The following is a 23,230-nucleotide window of genomic DNA, read 5'->3' as shown; positions in this document are numbered from 1 at the left end:
AGATAAGCATGACAAATTTGACTTTTCATTCTTTTCTTTTTGATTGCTCAATTTGTTAAAAAAATGGGATTTTTATTGTAATTGAATGACATTTTTAGGTTACATTTGGAGAAAATCATATTTTTACTGTCTTATTCCTATAATATAAATGACTTTTAATGATTGTATACTATATGTTACATTGATAAGAAGTAATTTATTTAACCAATTTATAAGAACAAATCAAACTTTATTTTCTTTTTCCAGCTTTCTATTTTAAAAATGTCAAGCATACAAATTTCAAAGATAGTACAATGAATATGTATATACCCTTTACCTGGATTCATTGTTATGTTTTCCACTTTAGCTTAACAGTCTCTGTTTATATATGTACATACTATTATTGTCATTTGCTGAATCATTTAAGATTAAGCTGCGGACATCCTGACTTTTTAATGCTAAATACTTCAGCATATATTAATATTTCCTAAGAAAAAAGACATTATAGTACATAATAACAAGTATTTATCAAAGTCAGCAAGTTTAAAATTGATACAATAGTGTTATCTAATATAATTCCATATTCAAAATTTTGCCAAATGGCCCAAAGATACTTTTATAAAATTTTTCTCCTGATCTAGGCTCATACATTGCATTTAGTTGTCGTATGTATTTATTGATCTTTAATCTAAAACTGTTTTATAACTTTTTGTTGTCTTTCATAATACTGGCATTTTTGAAAAGTGCATGATGTTATTTTGTAAAATATCACTCAGTTGGGTTTATTATTTTCTAATAAATATATTCAGGTTATTTTTGTGATGTTATGTCAAATCAAACTTTTAATCTTAGTATTTAAAATCCTTTGTCAACAACCTTCTCTTCCTCACCCTTGACCCATGTCTAGCAGACCTTCTTCTTTTTCATAAATCTTTTATAAAGTTCCTTATTTTCTCACATAGTTTTCGTTATTTTTGTTTTGTTTTCTTTTCATATATATATGTATATATATATTTATTGAAGTATAGTCAGTTTACAGTGTGTCAATTTTTGGTGTACAGCACAATGCTTTAGTCATACATGAGCATACATATATTCATTTTCATATTCTTTTTCACTATAAGTTATTACAAGATATCAAATTAGTTCCCTGAACTATACAGCATGAACTTGTAATTTATCTTTTCCATATATATCAGTTAGTATCTGCAAATCTCTAACTCCCAATTTATCCCCTCCCACCCCCCTCCAGTAACCACAAGTGTCTTCTCTATGTCTGAGAGTCTGCTTCTGTTTTGCAAATAAGTTTGTTTGCTTTTGTTTTTAAGATTCCACATGTAAATGATGTCAAATAGTATTATTCTTTCCCTTTCTGGCTTACTTCACTTAGAATGACAATCTCCAGGTCCATCCATGTTGCTGCAAATGGCATGATTTTATTCTTTTTTATAGCTGAATAGTATTCCATTGTATAAATATACCACCACTTCTTTATACAATCATCTGTCGATGGACATTTAGGTTGTTTCCATGTCTTGGCTATTGTAAATAGTGTTGCTATGAACCTTGGGGTGCATGTGTATTTTTGAATTAAGGTTCTCTCCACATATATGTCCAGAAGTGGGATTGCCGGATGATATGGTAAGTCTATTTTTAGTTTTTTGAGGGATCTCCATACTGTTTCCATAATAGCTGCACCAAATTGCATTCCCACCAACAGTGTAAGAGGTTTTCCTTTTCTGTACACCCTCTCCAGCATTTATCATTTGTGGACTTCTGAATGATGGCCATTCTGACTGCTGTGAGGTGATACCTCTTTGTAGTTTTGATTTATATTTCTCTGATAATTAGCAATATTGAACAATTTTTCATGTGCCTATTGGCCATTTGTATGTATTCATTGGACAATTGCTTGTTTAGGTCTTCTGCCCATTTTTGGATTGGGTTGTTCGTGTTTTTATTTTGTTATTAAGTTGTATGAGCTGTGTATATATTATGGAAATTAAACCTTTGTCAAGCACAAATTTCAAGAATATTTTTTCCCATTCCATAGGTTGTCTATGTGTTTTAGTTATGGTAATATCTTTGTCTGGTTTTGGTATCATGGTGACGGTAGCTTCATAGAATGAGTTTGGAAATACTCCTTCCTTTTCAATCTTCTGGAAGAGTTTGTGAAGGGCAGGCATGAGTTCTTCTTTGTATGTTTGGTAGCATTCCCCAGCGAAGCCATCTGATCCTGGACATTTTTTTGTAGGAAGGTTTTTTTTATTGCTAATTTAATTGCATTTCTAGTGATCGTTTTGTTCAAGTGGTCAATTTCTTGTTGATTCAGTTTTGGTGGATGTATGTTTCTGGAAACTTGTCCATTTCTTCTAGGTTATCCATTTTGTTTCCTTGTAGTTATAGTTTTTCATACTATTCTCATATGATATTTTGTATTTCTGTGGTATTGATTATAATTTCTCCATTTTCTTTTCTTATTTTTTTGTGCTCCCTATTTTCTCTTTTTCATGAGCTTGACCAGAGGTTTGTCAAGTTTGTTTACTCTTTCAAAAAATACCAGCTCTTGGTTTGACTGACTATTTTCTATTTTTTAAAAAATCTCTATTGTGTTTATTTCCTCCCTGACCTTTATTATTTCCTTCCTTCTGCTGAATTTTGGAGTTTTTACTCTTCTTTTTCTGATTCATTTAGCTGGTAGGTTAAATTGTTTATCTGAAATTGTTCTTCTTTTTTGTGGACGGTCTGTATCACAATGAACTTCCCTCTTGGGCCTGTTTTTGCTGCATCCCGTAGATTCTTTGTGGTTGTATTTTTGCTGTCATTTTTCTCAAAGCATTTTTAAATTTTTTCCTTGATTTCATCATTGACCCATTGATTTTTTTGGTAGCATGTTGTTTACTCTCCATGCTGCCATTTTTTTCCTCCTTTGTTTATCTGTAGTTGATTTCTAGTTTCATGGCATTGTGGTCAGAAAAGATGCTTGGAATAATTTCTGTCTTCTTAAATTTGTTGCGGCTTCTTTTGTGCCCAAATACATGATCTATCCTAGCAAATGTTCCATGTGCACTTGAAAATAATGTATATTCTATTTTGGGGGCATGTAGTGCTCTGAAAATATCAACCAAGTTTAATTGTTCTATTATATCACTTAATTTATTTGTTGCCTTACTAATTTTCTGTCAGGAAGATCTGTCCAGTGATGTTAATGGGGTGATAAAGTCTCCTACTATGACTCTATTCCCATCAGTTTCTCCCTTTCTATCCATTACTATTTGCTTTATGTATTTAGGTGCTCCTATATTGGGTGCATATATGTTAATGAGTGTAATATCCTCATCTTGTATTGCTCCGTTAATGTCCTTCTTTATCTTTCTTTATGGCCTTTGTTTTAAAATCTACTTTGTGTGTAATCAGTATTGCTACTCCTGGTTTCTTGCTGTTTCATTTGCATGGAATTACTTTTTCCATCCTCTCACTCTAAATCTCTGTATGTACTTCTCCCTATCGTGAGTCTCTTGTATGCAGCATATTGTAGTTATTATTTTCTTATCCAATCTGCCACTCTATGTCTTTTGATTGCAGCACTTAGTCCATTGACATTTACAGTAATTATTGAGAAATGTGTGTTTATTGCCATTTTGAGCTTAGTTTTGCAGTTGACTTGATACTTCCTCTTTGTTCCTTTCTTTTTATTTTTGTGGTTTGATAATTTTCCTTTGTATCATTTTGGTTTGTTTTTAGTTTTTGTGATTCTATTGCAAGCTTTTGTCTTGTGGTTTTCCTATTTTGTACATATATTAACCCATTACTATATCTGCTTGTTTTAAACAGATAGTAATATAAACTCAAACCCATCCTACTGAGAACAAAAACAACAACAAAAATGAAAAACTATATTTTCTTGCTCCCCTCTCCCACCCTTAATGATTTATATGTTCCCTTTTACAATTTCATGTTTATTCTGTTGTAATTCATGGTAGTTATCACCTTTCCAATAATGATTTCTCTTTCTGTGCATACTGCTTGTTTTCTATTTAGAGTAGACCTTTCAATATTTTTTCTTTTAGCATAGGTTTACTGTTGCTAAATTCTTTTAGTTTTTGCTTGTCTGTGAAGTTCTTTATCTCTCCTTCTATTCTAAAGTTTAGCCTTGTTGGATAATGTATCCTAGGTTGCATTTTTTTTTTTTCATTCAGGACTTTGAATATATCTTGCCACTCCCTTCTGGCCTGTAGTGTTTGTGTCAAGAAATCAGCTGAAAACCTTATGAGGGTTCCCTTGTAACTAACTCTTAGTCTTTCTCTTGCTGCCTTTAGAATCATTTCTGTATCCTGAACCCTGGCCATTCTGATTATCATATGTCTTGGTGTGGGTCTGTTTGTGTTCTTCCTCTTTGGGCCCCTCTGTGGATCCTGTACTTGGATATCTGATTCCTTCTTTAGTTTTGGGAAGTTTTCAGTCATGATTTGTTCAAATACCTTTTCAATCCTCTTTTCTCTTTCTTCTCTTTCTAGTACTGTTATTATGCATAGGTTGGCATGCTTTATATTATCCCATAGGTCTCTTATATTGTTTTAATTAGTTTTTATTTGTTTTCCTTTGAGCTGTTCTTATTGGGTGATTTCTGTTGTCCTGTTTTCTAAGTCACTTATTAATTTCTCTGCATTATCTAGCTTACTTTTTACAGCCTTTGCCTCAGCTCTCATCTCAGCAAATGATTTTGCCAATTTTAATTGGCTCCTTATTACAGTTTCAATTTCCTTTTTGGCATATTCTCTGCCTCTATTCAAAACCTCTTTTAGTTCCTTCAGTATTTTGATCATTGCTCTTTTGGAAATCATGATCTAGTAGACTATCAAGGTCTATTTCATTGATCATTCTTTCAGGGGACTTCTCTCGTCCTTTTAATTGGTAATGGTCCCTCTGCTTCTTCATTTTACTTATATATCTCTGCTACTATGGATTATGGAGTATCAGTTATTTACTGTGGTCCTGAAGGGGTTTATTTGTTTGTTTATTTATCTATAGTGGGTGCAGAAATAAAGCTGAAAAATAAAGAAATTTAAAAGAAGAAAAAATGTTTGATAACAGAGTATAATCAACAACAGAAGAACAAAATGTAGAGAAATAAAATCGAGTTAAGAAAAATTAAAAAAAAACTGAAGCAAATGTTTGAAAACAGTATAATCAATAACAGAAGCACAAACCAAAGATAAATAAAGATCAAATTGAGAGAAATAATACCATGCTGTTTTGATTAATGTACAGATTACTGTAGTATTTCTGAAGTCTAGGATGCTTATTCCTCCATCGTTCTTCTTTTTCTTCAATATTGCTTGGGCAATTCTGGGTCTTTTGTGATTCCATGTAAATTTTAGGATTATTTGTTTTAGTTCTGTGTAAAATATCCTGGATAATTTGCTAGGGATCACATTAAGTCCATAGATTGCTTTGAGTAGTATGGCCATTTTAACAACATTAATTCTTCAAATGCAAGATCATGGGATATATTTCCATTTTTTTTAAGTCATCTTTAATTTCCTTAGTTAACGTTTTGTAGTTCTCCACATGTAAATCTTTCACTTCCTTTGGCAAATTTATTCCTAAATATTTTATTTTTTGGATGCAATTCTAAAAAGGATTGTTTCTTTACTTTCCTTTTTTGAAATTTCATTGTTAGTGTAAAGAAATGCCACTGATTTCTGTATGCTATTCTTGTATCCTGCTAACTTGCCAAATTCTTTTATCAGCTGTAGCAGTTTTTGTGTGTAACCTTTAGGGTTTTCTATATATAGTATCATGTCTTCCACAAATAATTAGAGTTTTACCTCTTCTCTGCCAGTTTGGATCCCTTTATTTATTTTTCGTGTCTAATTGCTATGGCTAGGACTTCCAATATATATTGAATAGAAGTTCTGAGAGTGGGCATCTTTATCTCATTCCAGATTTTAGCTGGAAGGCTTTCAGCTTTTCTCCGTTGAGTACTATACTGGTTGTAAGTTTGTCATAAATAGCTTTTATTATGTTGAAATATGTTCCCCCTATACCCACTTTGGTTAGAGTTTTTAACATAAATGGATGTTGAATTCTGTCAAATGGTTTTTCTGCACCTACTGATATGATCATGTGAATTTTGTTTTTTTCTCTTGGTGATGTGGTGTATCACACTGATTTGCACATGTTGAACTATCCTTGTATCCCTGGGAAAATCCAACTTGATCATAGTGTATGATCTTTTTTATGTGTTGTTGGATTCTGTTTGCTAATATTTTGTTGAGGATTTTTGCATCTATATTAATCAATGATATTGAATGATATTGGCCTATGGCTTTCTTTTTTGGTAGTGTCTTTGTCTGGCTTTGATATCAGGGTAATCATGGCTTCATAGAGTGAGTTTGGGAGTATTCCCTCCTCTTCAACCCTCTGGAAGAGTTTGAAAAGGATTGTATGAGTTCTTCTTGGTATGATTGAGAGAATTCCCCAGTGAAGGCATCTGGTCCTGGACTTTTGTTGCAGGGAGGTTTTTTTTTATTATTGATTCCATTTCACTTCTAGTGATTGGTCTTTTCAAATGATCTATTTCTTCTTGATTCAGTTTTGGTAGACTGTATGTTTCTAGAAACTTGTCCATTTCTTCAAAGTTGTCCAATTTTTTTCCATATAGTTGTTCATAGTATTCTTTTATGATTTTCTGTATTTTTGTGGTGTTGGCTGTAATCGCTCCATTTCATTTCTTATTTTGTTTTGCTTTGTCCTCTCTCTTTTCTTCTAGTTGAGCCTAGTCAGGGGTTTGTCTTTTTTTTTTTTTTTAATCATTCAAAAAACCACTTCCTGGTTTTGTTGATTTTGTATGTTTATTTTTAAATCTCTAATTTATTTATTTCATCCCTGATCTTTGTTATTTCTTTCCTTCTACTGACTTTAGTTTTTATTTTTCTTTTTCTAATTATTTTAGGTGGTAGATGAGATTGTTTATTTCAGATTGTTCTTGTTTTTTGAAGAAGGCTTCTATTGCTATGAACTTCCCTCTTAGGACTGCTTTTGCTGCATCCCATAGATTTTGTTTGGCTGTGTTTTCATTATCATTTGTCTCAAGGTATTTTTTAAATTTCTTCTTTGATTTCATCATTGACCCATTGGTTTTTTTAGTAGAATGTTCTTAAGTATCCATGCTCTTTTATTTTCTCATTTATTTTTCTGTTGTTGATTTCTAGTTTCATGTCATTATGGTCAGAGAAGATGGTTGAAATTATTTCTGTCCGCTTAAATTTGTTGAGGCTTCTTTTGTTCCCACATATGTGGTCTTTCCTAGAGAATGTTACATAAGCACTTAAAAAAATATGTATTCTATGTTTTGGGGATATAATGTCCTAAAAATATCACGCACATCCAACTGTTCTGTTGTGTCATTTGGTTTCTCCATTGCCTTATTGATTTTTTGTCAAAAGACCTGTCCAATGATGTTACGAGGTTGTTAAAGTCTGCTAGTATTATTGCCTTCCCATCAGTTTCTTCCTCTATGTCTGTTAGTATTTGTTTTATGTATTTAGGTGCTCCTATATTAGGTGCATATATGTTAATGAGTATAATGTCCTCATCTTGTAATGCCCCTTTGATCATTGTATAGCATCCTTCGTTATCTTTATGGCTTTTGTTTTAGTGTCTGTTTTGTCTGATATAAGTATGGCTGCTCCTGATTTCTTGTCATTTTCATTTTCATGAAATATCTTTCTTCATACTCTCACTTTGAATCCATGGGTGTCCTTCACTCTAAAGCTGGTCTCTTGTAGGAAGCTTTTTTAGACTTTTGTTTTGTTAACCAGTCAGCCACTTTATGTCTTTTGATTGGAGCATTTAGTCCATTGACATTTATGATAATTATTGATAAATGTGTGCTTTTTGCCATTTTGAACTTTGTTTTCCAGTTGATTTGATATTTCTTCTTTGTTTCTTTTTCTTTTTGTTTTTCTTTTTGTTGTTGATAATTTTCTTTCTTATTATCTTGGTTTCTTTTTGGTTTTTGTGACTGTATTATATGCTTGTGATTCGTGGTTACCCTGTTTTTCAATTATGTTAGCCCCATACTATATCTGTTTGCTTTAGACTGGTAGCCCTATGTAGGCTCAAACACATCCTAAGAAGAAGGAAAGAAAGAATGAAGAAAGAAAGAATGAAGAAAGAAAGAAAGAAAGAAAGAAAGAAAGAAAGAAAGAAAGAAAGAAAGGAAGGAAGGAATATTTTCTTGCTCCCCTCTCCCACCTTTTGTGATTTGGATGTTCTTTTTATTTATTTATTTATTTATTTATTTATTTATTTATTTATTTATTTATTTATTTTTTGCATGTTCATGTTTATCCTCTTGCAACTCCTTGTAGTTATCACAATTCCAATTATAGCTTTATCATTTCTATAGCTTCCTGCTTCTTTTCTATTTAGAGTAGACCCTTCAATATTCCTTTTAGCATAGGTGTTGTATTGCTGAATTCTTTTAGTTTTTTCTTATCTGCAAAATTCTTTCTCTCTCCTTCTAGTCTAAAAGATAGTCTTGCCAGATAGAGAATCCTTTGTTGCAGCTTTTTATCAGTCAGGACTTTGAACATATCTTGTCACTCTCTAATGGCCAGTGTTGTTTGTGTAGAGAAATAAGCTGAAAGCCTTATGGGTGTTCCCTTGTAACTAACTCTTTTTTTTTTTCTCTTGCTGCCTTTAGAATTTTTTCTTTATCTTTAACCTTGGTCATCTTAATTATGATGTCTTTGTGTAGGAATATTTGGGTCTTCTTTTTGGGGACCCTCTGTGCTTCCTGTACTTGGATACTTGATTCTTTCTCTAGGTTTTGGAAGTTTTCAGTCATGATTTCTTCAAATAGCTTTTCAATCCCCTTTGTTCTTTCTTCCCCTTCTGGAACCCCTATTATGTGTAGATTGGCACACTTTATATTAATCCATAGGTCCCTCATATTGCTTTCATACATTTTGATTTGCTTTTCTGTCTGCTGTTCTGATTGGGTGACTTCTGTTGTCCTGTCTTCTAGGTCACTTATTCGTTCCTCTGCATTGCCTAGTCTGCATTTGACTGTCTTTACCTTGGCTCTTATCTCAGCCATTGTGTTTTCTGTTTTTAACTGGCTGCTCTTTATAGTTTAAATTTTCTTTTTAAAGTATTCTTTGTCTCTTTTCATTCCTTCAGTGCTTTTATCACTCCCTTTTTGAAGTCATGATCTAGTAGACTATCGAAGTCTATTTCATTGATCATTCTTTCAGGGGATTTTTCTTATTCTTTTAATCGGGAATAATTCCTCTGCTTCTTCATTTTACTTATATTTCTCTGGCTCTATGGATTTAGGGGTTTCAGTTGAAAGGCTTGTTTATTTTTTATTTGTTTTCTTGTATTTAAAGTGGGAGTGTTCTTGTATAGACTGTACCTCTAGTAGTTTTGTAGTGAGGGCTGTTCTTAGTATAGATGGCTGCTATATCTTTCTTCTATGTGTGTTGGCTATTATCCCTTTGATTAGGGGTGTAGTTGGTGCAGTGGTGATCAGAGTCTGCCCTGTTGTCAAACAGGGCCTCCTTTTTTGTTCTGTGGTTGTCACAGCCTTGACAAGGGCCTGGTCTGCTCCCCTGTTGCTGGAATATAGTCTTCTAGACCCATTTCTGAGTTGTGGTGTGTGGTAGGCAGGGTTGGAGCACTTCAGCTGAGAAGAAGAGTCTCTGAATATACTCCACAAGAGATGTCCACTGAGTGAGGATGCCCTCTGTGGTGTTGTCTGTCACTGTTATGTGGGCTTTTTTTTTGTTGTTGTTGATAATGCATTTATCCCTGCCTTACCTGTGGGAATGTCAGCCACCTGCTCTGGTGTTCCCCAGGTTCTGCGTTCCAGGAGCCACCAGTGCAGGTCTGCCAATCTCAGTCCTGATGTCCCACAGTAGGGAGCATGCAGTCACAGACCTGAAAGCATGGTTCACCACAGGGTCAGTGCAGACTGCAGCCCCATCTCTGCATGTGATATGCCAGCCTGTTGTATATACCCATACTCATCTGCACTGTGTACTAGAACTCCACACTCTGCCTGTTCATCCCAGAGGCATGATCCACCAAGCATCCAGAGAGAGCAAATCTACCCTCTATGCCTGGGTTTGTAAACAAATCTCAGTCCCACCTGTGAAGTTGCAGGACCACTGGGTATGGATTCAGCTTTCAGCCCCACCTCCATGCAGAAGTGATGGCTATGACCAAGCCTCACCTCTCTTCTCACAATAGCACACCAACGGTGGAGCCCAGGGGAGAAAGTTGCTATGGCATGGCTGCATTGTGCCCCTCCCCACTATGCACAACAGCAGCGGTGCTTTTTTTTATTGGGGTCCCAGACTGTTCTGTTCTGCACACAGCCCTGATCAGAGCACATACTGCCCTCCAATCCCCTCAGGCTGCCTCTGCCTGGGCTCCTCACTGCTCTCCAGCAGCCCATCTTGGCTTGTCCCTGCTGACTCACATCTAGGCTGGTGATTGCAGGGACCCTCCATTTTAGTTTCCCTTAGTTCTGTCCACCAAGTGGCTGTGACTTATTCCTCTGAGCCTCAGAAGCTCTGCTTCTTTCTTCTCTGACTTCCTGGCTGGAGAGTGGGCATCCCAGTATAAGGGTGCCTTTCTTTCTATGCCACTCCCTTCCTGCAAGACCCATTCTACACCAATTTTTTTCTTTTCTTTTCTTTTTCTTTTGTTTTCTCTCACTGGATTTTGTGAGAATCCTCCTGTATTTTGAAGTAAGAGACACTCTTCCAGAGTTCAGTAGGTGTTCTATGTGATTCAGTGGGTTTGTAGATGTAATTCTTGGTGTATTTTTGGGAGAGGGCAATGTGTGACTCTCTCTACTCTACCATCTTGGTCCCCATATTCCCATTCATTTTATTCATGATATTCCCATTACAAGCAATGATTTGTTTTTTTTTTTTTCCTTATATACCCCTGTTTCATTTTGAACTCTATTATCATGCACATGCTTTAATCTCTGTCCATTTCTTTAAGTTTTGCCTCTTCAGTTTGGTTCTATATTCTTCAAGGATGGGGGCCATGCTTTTTATATCTTTTATTTACATCACTTTACCAAGCCCATATTTTTGATAGATAAGTGAATCTATCATATGATACTGATTGACATGTGCATTTTCAACTTTATTTTATTTTGTCATTTAACCACTGTATTTATTTATCTATTTATTTATTTAGGTAATTGAAGTATATTCAGTTTACAATGTTGTGTTAATTTCTGGTGTACAGCATAGTGATTCTGTTATACATATATATTCCTTTTCATATTCTTTATTATTATAGGCTATTATAAGATATTGAATATAGTTCCCCATGCTATACAGTAGGACCTTGTTATTTATTTTAGCAATTATAAATAGAATGTCTTTAATGCTTGTATTAGAATTACTGCAGACATCCTCACATACAATTGTAGAGTCTCCTTTTTATCCTTACCCTACAAAACGTTTGGGATTAAAAAGTAAGCAAGTCAGATGAAATCAATAATTTTCAAGGTGCTTTTGATGGATCATTATATTTGGTAGTAATTGACCAAGTTCCTTATATATGCTATATATTTAGACTTTCTTTTATATTTCAGTTCTTTGATCACTTGCTGGCTGGCATAGAAGACATATCAGGACACTGGGGGCAATATTACTGGAAAGACAAGTGAGGATTTGCCAAAAATATGCTTGTATACATGTGTAGAAAAATGAAAATAAGCCTGTATATATTTCTGTATGTTTCTGTTGGGAATAGTTGAGATATATTTATCCACATGTTGTGAAAAAGATGACAGCTAGGAAACAAAGACAGAGATCTTTCTTTTTATAGTGAGAGACGTGATTGACAGTAAGGCCAGACCCCAAAACTAAACAGTGTGCATAAAATTCTCAGACCATCCATTTTTGGGAGGGGGGTATTATGTACAGTTCCATAAAAAAGGATTTTATATCAGATCTTGTTACTATACTAATTAAAGCTTCTAATAGCTTGTCACTTAAAAGGTATCCAAACTACTTACCTCATTTTACAAATCTGGCTTTCTCACCTCATCTCATACTATTCTCTCTGCCATATACTACAACATAGCCATGCTGTCTTTCCCTTCTGTCTAACAAATTAAGTTCAGCACATTTCTAACTTAAAGCCTTTGCATAGTGTTCCCTCTGCCTGGGATGCTCTTCTACCTGATTTTTGTGTGCCTTTTTGTCATTTAAGCCTTAGCTTAAATTTCATTTTCTCAAAGAGTTCTTCCCTCATTACTCAATCATTCTCTGTTATATCAATGTACGGTAATTCTCTAAATAACATATAAATCTCTGATATTTTAATATCTTATCTTGTTTATTAAATGTTTTATTTTTTAATTTTAAATTATAATTCATATAAAATATATCTTTATTCTTATTGTATGTTTCTTTCCAACTAAAATATAAGTGGCATGAGGACAGAGACCTTGTCTGAATTTTTAAGTTCTATAACTGCAGCACTTAAAAAACGTCCTTCCAAATAATATGTACTCAATAAATATTTTTAATAAATAAATGAATGACAATGAATTTTAAAAGGCATATTTTAAATTCTGATATTAAATCTAGTCCCAGATTTTAAATCCAAATGTTTGAACTATTCTAAATTATGATATACTTCAAGTGCCCTTGTAGCAACACATATTAAAATCTGCTGCTTCAACCTAGATTCCTTGCAGGGGCTGTGTGAAAAAACAGATAGGATTTTAGGAGCAAACACTTGGCAGAATTGGTAAGACTGATACTTTGTAGAGATCCTTTTATATTAACCTTCCAGGAGAGGTGTCTCCTAAGACAATGTTAAGGTTAGAGAATCAAGAGAACTTATGACAGTGGTCACTCCCAAAGCAGGTTTATTTTAAACTCTGATAAATAAAGAATAGATTCTTTTACCCTCCTTATAAATGCAAAGGATCAAACAAAAATAAGTCTTTTTCATGTTTGATTTTGATGACTCTTTTTGATCATACAGAAGTAATATAAACCATGAATGGGATAATTTATACTTACTGACTTGTCCTTCTTGAGATATCAAACAGACAAACAATTAAATTTTTTTACAATAAAATTTTGAGCTAATCACCTGACTTTCTGTTTAGATATGTTCTGTGTGGTTTTATGCAGTGATTTTTTTCTGTGGACAAGTTAAACACACACAGACCTTGAAAACTTCATGGTTACACAGATTTAGGTCATCTCCTTTCCTTTTTCTTCCCTTTGCTCTTACCTAGTCTATACAAATCTCCCCCTCCTCTAAAATAGCATCTCTACCAACTCCCATAAGTTTCTGGGTCCAATATTTTTCATAGGTAAAAATTGATATTTAACTTTTTACAGTTTTGTTTTTCTAAGCTGGGTACTGCCACCTATTATCTTCCTGAGCAAATTTCAGGTTAACAGCTTGAGCCTAGAGTCAACGTGGCCTTAGACTCCTGAAACATCAATAAGTGCCTTTTAATATATAAATATTTGAAAAAGAAGTAAACCTCAATAAAGTCTTTAAGATTATGGTATAAGTATTTTTAAAAATATGAATGTATTGACCATAAATCTATATTTAGTTGGACATTTTCACTCAGGTTTTGTGAAACTGTGGTTTAACATGATTTATTTTTCATTTTGTGGGTTTGTTGTGTGAGTTTAAATTCAGGTTCCCTAGTCAACATTTAACAAAGGTGTTCCATTCTTTTTCCCATCCATTGAAATAAACTGTATAAGCCCTTTTCTTTCATGGCCTTCTCTGAAATTTAGACTCTGCTTGGCCAGTATTTCAGTCTTTGATGAAAAGCTTTATAGGCTGTTTCCCTTGGCTTGGTTGGTACTAGTGGGTTAAACAAAAACCTTCAATTTCCTCATAAAGACATATTTATAATTAAGTAAGAATTTCTCATATGTATTTTTCTCTTTACAAAATAGATTAAAATTTTCATTTAAACAAAGTACATTTGTAGTAGGCAGTCCTGGGACCTTCTCACTAGAGTGTAAAAGTACTAAAAATTGGCAGTAATTTCCTGGAATTTTTACTTTATTTGCTTCTTGAGCAGACTGGAGTATTTCAATAGCATGTATTTGCAGAAGATTTTGCTCAGAGAATATGACCAGCCCAAATCAAGCATTGTGCTTCTTTATGAAAAGCTTGAAAGAAAACATGCCATTGAGCTAGCTGAAGCAGGCCAGTTAATACACACACCATCTAGTACATCTTTGCTGTAAGTGTGTATGTGTGTGTATGTGTGCATGTGCTTGTGCATGTGTGTGTGTTTTAATTTGTTCAATGAGATATCACAGAAAAACTACAGGATTATTCAAAGTTCCTTCCATTTAAAGCACAGTTTGTCTTTCATCACATTGCCTCCTGAAAAAATATGAAGAAGAGCTCAGATGAAATTGAGAATGTTTGTTTGAGTACCACAGGCTGCATTGTTTAGAATGGAGTGTTGAACAAGGCTTTATGAGATAAATTCTATCTATGAAACTTTAGCTTCTGAAAGTTTAAAAATGTTATCTATCTTCCAAGAAGTACATGTTTGTATTTTTATTTGATTTAAACACTCTTTTTAGGTAAAATAATTTATCATTAACTTTTGTTGATTGAGCACTGACCTGAGTGTTAAAAGGTATTTAGCTTTTCTTTTTTCTTTTGCTGGGGAATATCAATAGAGAAAAATATATATAATTTGGAGATGTCCTTGCTGTATGTCTTTAGGCAATTGTTAGGAGAGAGTAGATAGATCTTTAAAGATAGAAAATATAAGGAAGGGAATGTAATTAAGGAAGAAAATAATATTATTATAAATAATAATTTACTAAATTTGGTGTTTGAATAGGAATTTGTCTTTTCCTGCATCATGAAATTTTCTTAGGGGGGGTTTGTTTTGATTAAAATTTTATAAAATTAAAAAAATTCTTCAAGAATAATTCATTTTAACTGGTATGAAGTAACTGTAGTTACGTATTTAGCCCAGGACAAAAGGATTAACTTACTTATCATTGGACTCATCATTTTCAACCAGCCAGTGCTTGATTTGATAGAGATATATTTCACCACTGGAGGGCTCATTTCTCTATTCCGTATTCAGAGGTTGAGGCCTCAAAATTTAGCTCTTGTTGAATTGACTAGAACACAATGCAGGCCTTAGATATACATGAATGTATTGACATAGAACTATATCCAGGGTACAGTGTTGATTAGAATAAGAAGCCTGAAAAATAGAAAATATCACATGATCATTTTCTGTAGAAAATTTAATTTATACCTGTATCTGTATATGTGCATAAATATCCTAGAAATGCATAGACCAAGAGCTAAGTAATTACATTATTTGATTTTTATATTATTCTTTGTATTTTATACATTTTTGGTGTGTATACATAATACACCAAATATATTTTATAATCAGAAGAAAACTGTAAAGGTATCAAGGGAAGGAAATTGTCAAAAGCAAAAGCAAAACAGAACTCAAGGTAAAAAAAAAAATCCAAACTCCACAGTATAAGAATGGGAATCCTTTGGGTTCTAAACAATTGACTGAAATTAAGGGATGGCTTCTCAAGAATATGTTAGCAAACAGTATTTGTCTTAGTCTGCTTGACTTATTTCACTAAGCATAATATTCTCTAGTTCCATTCACATTGCTGCAAATGGCAGAATTTCATTATTTTTAATGGATAATATTCCATTACATATGTATATACATGCCACATCTTTTTTAGCCATTTACCTGTTGAGGGTCACTTGGGTTGCTTCCATATCATGGCTATTGTAAATAATGCTACTATGAACATTGGAGGTGCACGTATCTTTTTGAATTAGTGTTTTCATTTTTTCTAGATATATACCCAGGAGTGGAATGGCTGGATTATGTGATGTTATGAGAGGGAAGGGAAAAGGGGCAAGATAAGAGTATGGGATTAAGAGATATAAACTACTATGTATAAAATAGATAAGCAACAAGATATGCTGTACAGTACAGGGAATTATAGCCACTATTTTGTAATGACTTTTATTGGAGTATAATGTGTAAAAATATTGAATCATGTTGTACATCTGAAATTAATATAATATAATAAATCAACTATACTTCAATAGAAAAGAAACAAATAAAAAACAAAACAAAACAGAAGAATAAGTTCCCAAATAAGCACTGAAGTAGGATATCAAAATATATTACAAACTAATTTGTGTTTTAAGAGATTATTAATTAGAACATACTTGTTTTCATTGTTGAGTTTCTTACTTGTTTTTTAAAAGTGAACTGCACCGGTCGACCTACTGAAGTATTTTCTACCACAAAGGACTTCTGCTATTATCTCAGCTGGATCTTCTGTATTAGGCAGGACTAGGCTAGCTATGGAGAAGGAAAGATAGATGAGTAACAATTTTATGCTGTAAATTCTTGAATAGATTAGGCTTTGGCCATATATAGGAACATTAATATATTTTTAAGTCAAGTATATATAATAAAAACACAATTAAGGGCTAAGTGTAAATTTTATGTGTTTGATAAGTATATATATAGTAATTTTGGTTAATTCAGGATCCTAAATGTGAATTCCATTTTATCTAAATCACACAAATTGGCTCTCATCATTGTCTGAAATGACCATAGAAATATTGAAATTTCCCTTTGATTTAACAATATAAATCTGGCATTAATATTAGGAAAAGAAGTATGCTAAATATTTAGGAATTTATAAGCCTTTAATGATGATAATATGTTTTAGAATTTAGATGGAGAATAAAGCTTTAATTGGATAATTATCATAAAAATATTGTTGTAAGATTGTATATATATAATAAAAATCAATTCAATTATTGTTAAGTGGTAGCATACTTAAGAAAAACCTCAAAGCTACTTCATGCCCATTAGGATGGCCATTATTTAAAAAAAAAACAAACAGAAAATAGCAAGTGTTGACAAGATTGTGCTGACACTGAAGCTCTTGTACTTTCCTGTTGTGGATGTAAAATGGTGCACCAACTGTGGAAGATGATACAATGATTCCTCAAAAAAAAATTAAATGTAGAGTTACCATGTGACCTAGCAATTCCACTTCTGGGCCTTTACCCAAAAGAAGTAAAAGCAGAGACTTGAACAGATACTTGTACATCCTTGTTCATAGCAGCATTATTTACAGTAGATGAAATGTGGAAGTGACATAAGTAGCCACTGACAGATGAATGGATAAAAATATGTGGTGTATATATATACAGTAGAATATTATTCAACCTTAAAAGGGAAAGAAATTTTAACACTACAACATGGATGAACCTCAAAAACACCGTGCTAAGTGAAATAAGCTAGCTACAAAAAAGACAAATACTGTATGATTCCACTTATATGAGATACCTAAAATAGGAAAATTCATAGACAGAAGGTAGAATGGTGGTTTCCAGGGGTAGGCGAAGGTAGAAATCAGGAGTTATTGTTTAATGGGTACACAGGTTCAGTTGGAGAAGATTATAAATTTCTAATGATGGATGGTGGTGATGGTTGCAGAAAACTGAATATGTTTAATGCTAATTAACTGTACATCTAAAAATGCTTAAAATGGGAAAAAAAGAGAAAAATCTCAAAATCCATTTGAAATGCTAGTATGAAACAGCATAATTCTGATGCCTGGTCCCAGTCATCATAGTTAAATTGATTTTCCATTTTCCTTGCATAATGAATAAATAAATACTTTAAGTTAAATTTTAACGGATATTCAAGTTATATCTTTATTAAACCCATATTGAGGAAGTATTATCAATACTGTATACATATTTGGTTGTATATAGAGTATACAGTTGTATGGATTATACAGATTTTAGTACTCACAAACAGAACTGTCCTTTGAAATATTTTTGCTTATATATCTACTAGTCTAGATATACAAGTATACTTTAAAATATTGAGAAAAATAGAAATTCCCTGAATGACTTTAATTTACTACCCTTAAAGCTCAGATTTCTGCTTTTCAATGTGCCTTTCTACATTGCTCACTCTCCACTTCACCCTCAAATAGCCTTTCAGACCATCTTTGTGGTGTCTCTATTCATAATTTATTTTTCGTGAATGTATTTATGAAATTTATACATTTATGAATTGAATGCCTATGAGAATTCCAGATACTTTTTTTTTTTTTGCAGCCGCAGCCATGAAACAACCAAGTCAATCCCATTCTCAACACCCCTGGATCAAGACCTTATGGATAATATTCAAGAAATACTGACCACAAACCTTTATAAAATCAGGAGAGTGGTAAGATTTTTTTTCGGTACACACTACTGGTTACACAAATGGAATAAATCTAGATTCTTTTCATTTTATAGTTCCAAATGAACCTTGCCCCTTATATATGTCACAGAAATATTAGCGGGATAAATGAAATGACAAGTGACTGTTTAAGTCACATTCAAACTTGTTACCCATGGGGAAGTGCTTTAACATTTTCTACGTAATTGCCAGTGCAATGCATTACATGATGCTCAAAAGTCCTGAAAAATGATGACATTCTCTTAAGTATACAGTTTTTCACAGTAAACCCTATTCTATTTAGCATATTATAAAATTGAGTATTATAGTTATTAAATTATTTTAGGTTACTAAAGAGCTGTCAAATTCCACATTTAAAATTTTTACTTATGATAACATAGACCTAATACATCTAGATTGAAGTGTATGTATATTTCTTTGATGATTCAGGAATCTGAAAATTTGTAAGCATATTAGAATCCTACCTTTCTTCCTTATTCAATGAAAAAAAATTGTCTGCAGATTAGTTGGTGCAATCTCATTTTGAAATTTAAAATTACACTTTATGTTAGAAACAGCTTAATTTAAACTTGTAGATTTTTAGGTCATTGCTGTCAAGACAATTTTTGCCTGTGTGCATTTTGCAACCCTGTATAAAGAAATGGAATGGAAATGCCAGTTAACATAAATATCAAAAGCATTCTGTTTGGTAGTATGCTGGATAAGAGGGTTAACTGTGTGGTGGAGAGGCTTAGAGAATAAAAATCAATTGATATGAAAATCACTTTGAGCTCTTGAGAAAAAAGCTGAAAAATATTTAAAGTAATAAATATATAATCATAATAAATGGATATTATTCTTTTAATTCAAGTTTTCACATGATCCAAGTTGTTTTCTCAAATTGAACAATATAATATAATTGTTCCCTCAGTTCTCATTTATAGTTACTAATTCTTACATTAGAGTATGAAGTAATTATAATGTTCAAAGTGTTGTAAACAAATGTGTCTATATTCTTCATTGTCAGACTCTTTTTAAATAATTGTGTATAGTTTTTCTTCCAGTTTTATTGAAATATAATTGACATATAGCACTGTATAAGTTTAAGGTGTACAGCATAATGATTTGACTTACATCATGAAGTGATTACAAAATAGGTTTAATAAATATCTATCATCTCACAAAAATACATTAAAAATAGAAAAATATTTTTCTATGTGATAAGAACTTGGGATTTACTCTCTTAACAACTGTGTTTATTAAGTACAACAGTGTTAATTACATGTATCATGTTATACATTACATCCCTAGTACTTATTTATCTTATAACTGAAGTTTATACATTTTGACTGCCACCATCCAATTCCCCCTTCTCCCATGTCCACTTCTGGTAACCACAAATTTGATAATTTTTTCTATGAGTTTGTTTGTTTTTGAAGTATAATTGGTCTACAACACTGTTAGTTTCTTGTACACCATAGTGCTTTGATATTTCTATACATTTCAAAATAATCACCATGATATGTCTAGTTACCATCTGTCACCATACAAAGATATTATGTAATTATTGACTTTATTCCCCATATTGTACATTTCATACCTAGAACTCATTTATTTTGTAACTGAAAGTTTATACCACTTAATCTTCCTTACCTATTTCTGTCCTCTCCCTATCCCCTTCCTCTCTGGCAACCACCTGTTTGTTCTCTGAATCTTTAACTCTGTTTCTGTTTGGTTATGTTTGTTTATTTGTTTTGTTTTTTAGATTCTACATATAAGTGAAATTACACAGTGTTTGTCTTTCTCTGACCTATTTCACTTAGCATAATTCTAGGTTTGCTCATGTTGCTGCAAGTGACAAGATTTTATTCTTTTTAATGGCTAAGTAATATCCTGTGTGTGTGTGTGTGTGTGTGTGTACGTACATCACATCTATCTTCTTTATCCATTTATCTATTGATGGGCACTTAAGTTGCTTCCATATCTTAGCCATTGTAAATAATGCTGCAATGAACATTGGTGTGCATATGTCTCTTTTTTTTGCATATATCTTTTGGTATTAGGTTTTTTTTTTCATTTTTGAGACAAATACCCAGAAGTGTAATTTCTGGATTTTATGGTAGTTCTACTTTTAATTTTTTGAAGAATCTCCATTTTTTCCATAGTGGCTGTTTTCCATTACTGTTTTCCTTAGTGGCTGCACCAATTTACATTCCCATCAACAGTGGTCAAGGACTTCCTTTTCTCCATATCATCGTCAACATTTGTTATCTGTTGTCTTTTTGATAATAGCCATTCCGACAGGGGTGAGGTGATGTCTTATTGTGGTTTTGATTTGCATTTTCCTGATGATTAGTGATGTTGAACACCTTTATATTTGCCTGTTGGCCATCTGTTTGTCTTTGGAAACATGTCTATTCAGTTCCTCTGTCCATTTTTTAATTGGATTGTTTGTTTTTATGATGCTGAGTTATATGAGTTCTTTGTATATTTTAGATATTAACTCTGTCAGATTTATCATTTGCAAATAAACAAATGGGGCTGCATCAAACTGAAAAGCTTTTGCACAGCAAAGGAAACTGCCAACAAAAAGAAAAGGCCATCTATAATTTTGCATTTTTTTAAATGTAAATGATAACTTGCTAAAATAAAATGCAAGGTCTCAGGGGGAGATAGAGAAACAAGTGATCTAACTGAGGGAAAACAGGCCCTATGATATCTTTATAGTCTCTGTCCAGATTAATAGACATTTCTTTCTGGTGATTTAGGTTTCAAACTCTCTGAAAGTACCAGATAATTTCTTAGTTCATAGTCAACTTTGGAATTCTATGATATTACAAATAGTGATCTAAACAGTTTTATCCTCTTTTAAAATGAAGCTTGAGACTATAGATTAATAAAGGCACTTAACCTTTATTGGACATTTATTATGTACCATGCACTGTGCTAATATATCACATGAATTATCTTAGTTATAACTCATAATAATGCTATGAAGTTAATAACATCATTATTTCCATTAAAACACTGAGAAAACCAAGATTCAGAGAGGTTGTGTAACTTTCCAATGGAGTGTTCAGTTAATAAGCAAGAAAACCAGAATTTTTACCTAAGTTATCTGATTTCAGAGCCATTATTGCAAAATAACTCTCAACCAAGCCACTTTTCTTCAATTAAAATACTTCCATTGGCTTTTCACATGTACCAGGCAAAGTGGCTTCCTGGTCTATATGAGAATGTGAACATGTCTGTTCATTAAAATTTATTATGATTTTTTTCAAATGTGAAAATTGGAAAAAATATAATGAATCTTTACATATTTATCACCTAGGATAAAAGTTATCAGCCCCTGCAATTTAAGCTCATCCACTGCCCTTTCCACTGAGTTTTTCCTCTGGACTAATTTTAAAGCATATCTTGGACATAACATCATTTCACCTGTAAATACTCAGTATGCTAACAGATAAAAGATATCCTCAATATAATTATAACACCCCCAAATAAGCAACAGTTTCTGAATATTATCAACCAGTTTATGTTCAATTTCCCTTTATTGTCTCAAAATGTTCTTTTCATATTTATTTTGTTTGAAACAGCATCCAAAGTCATATATTTGCATTTGTTTGATACATCTTTTTAGTCTTTAACAGGTTCACTCTAACCCTTTAACAAGCCACTTATTTAAGAAAGTGTGCAACTCATCCTGTAGAATTTCATTCTTGTGTGTGTGTGTAAACATAACTTTTATTTATTTATTTTTTATTGAAGTACTGTCAGTTATAATGTGTCAATTTCTGGTGTACAACACAATGTCCCAGTCATGCATATACATACATATATTTTTTTGATTAAAGGTTATTACAAAATATTTAATCTAGTTCCCTGTACTATACAGAATAAATTTTTTTTATGTCCTGTAGAATTTCTAAGTCTCTGGATTTGGGTGATTGCATCCTTGTGGTGTAACTTAACATGTTGGTTCTAATCACCCAATCTCCATTAAGTCAATAAATTTTAGAGGATGAATTAGATTCAGTTTTAATTATTTTTGCAAGATTACTTCATAGGTGACACTGTTTACTTCATATAGTATTAAAACAGAGGGAATATAATTTTAAAAATTGATCAGTGGGTTCAAGATTTGTCAGCCTTATCAATTCATTGTAAAATTCCCCAAACAACTTTGATGATTGTTGTCCAGATCCTTTATTTCATTAGAGGTTGCAAAATGGTAACTTTTTAATTATCAGTCTTTCTGCATTCATTAGCTGAAATTCTTCTATAAACAACTCTTAATTCATCAACTGTTTGGTAAGATTAAAGCTGCTTCCTTATAAGAAAGGCAGGATACATGCTCTATGTAATTTAATTATAGCTTTTAAGTTTATCAATGCTTAAATACTGCCATCTTGGGCCAGTGGGTACTGATTAAAGCTAGCCTCTTTGTGTTTTTAACGTGACCCCAGTAGTCTTAGATAGCTTCCTGGCTGTCTGGCATGATAAAATGTCTGATGATCATCTGATCTATTCCTGATTCAGACTTTGAACCAGACATTTCTCCAAAGTTCTGGTTCTTTTTAGTGAGCAGTGGCATTGCAAATCACAATCTGAGTATTGATGCTACTAGTTTGGTGTTACTTCTGGACTTTTTATGGTAGGAAAGAGCTAATAAACTATACATATCTATAGTTTTAGGAAGGAAAAAACTTGAGATCTTACATATATTTTCAATTAAAATAAAATGTTATAGGAATTCTAACTCTTTGATTTTATATTTGTATCTACTTCTTCTTAAACTGAAGTATGTGTGTGTATGTGTGTGTGCAGTCAATGTTTTAAACTTATGGATAAATATTGGTACCAAAAAAACTACTAAATGCAATATAATATTACTTCACTTTTTTTTAGTCTTCAGGATATATCCATTAGATATGCATGATGAAAATA

General features: G+C 32.6%; 1 protein-coding gene across 1 annotated transcript in view; it reads left to right on the top strand.

The window, feature by feature from the left end:
- The window catches only part of LOC102507511 (sodium/hydrogen exchanger 2), a 62,396-nt gene extending 44,026 nt beyond the window's left edge, over positions 1-18,370 (top strand). The window contains exons 7-9 of the mRNA XM_006194491.2: positions 11,612-11,682; positions 14,090-14,254; positions 18,178-18,370. Coding sequence (XP_006194553.2) covers positions 11,612-11,682; positions 14,090-14,254; positions 18,178-18,370 — 429 coding nt within the window. The remainder of the gene's footprint in view (positions 1-11,611; positions 11,683-14,089; positions 14,255-18,177) is intronic.
- Positions 18,371-23,230: the final 4,860 nt, after the last annotated feature.

Source organism: Camelus ferus, chromosome X (assembly GCF_009834535.1).
Source record: "Camelus ferus isolate YT-003-E chromosome X, BCGSAC_Cfer_1.0, whole genome shotgun sequence".
NCBI lineage: Eukaryota > Metazoa > Chordata > Mammalia > Artiodactyla > Camelidae > Camelus > Camelus ferus.
This window is presented reverse-complemented; position numbering and strand designations above follow the sequence as displayed.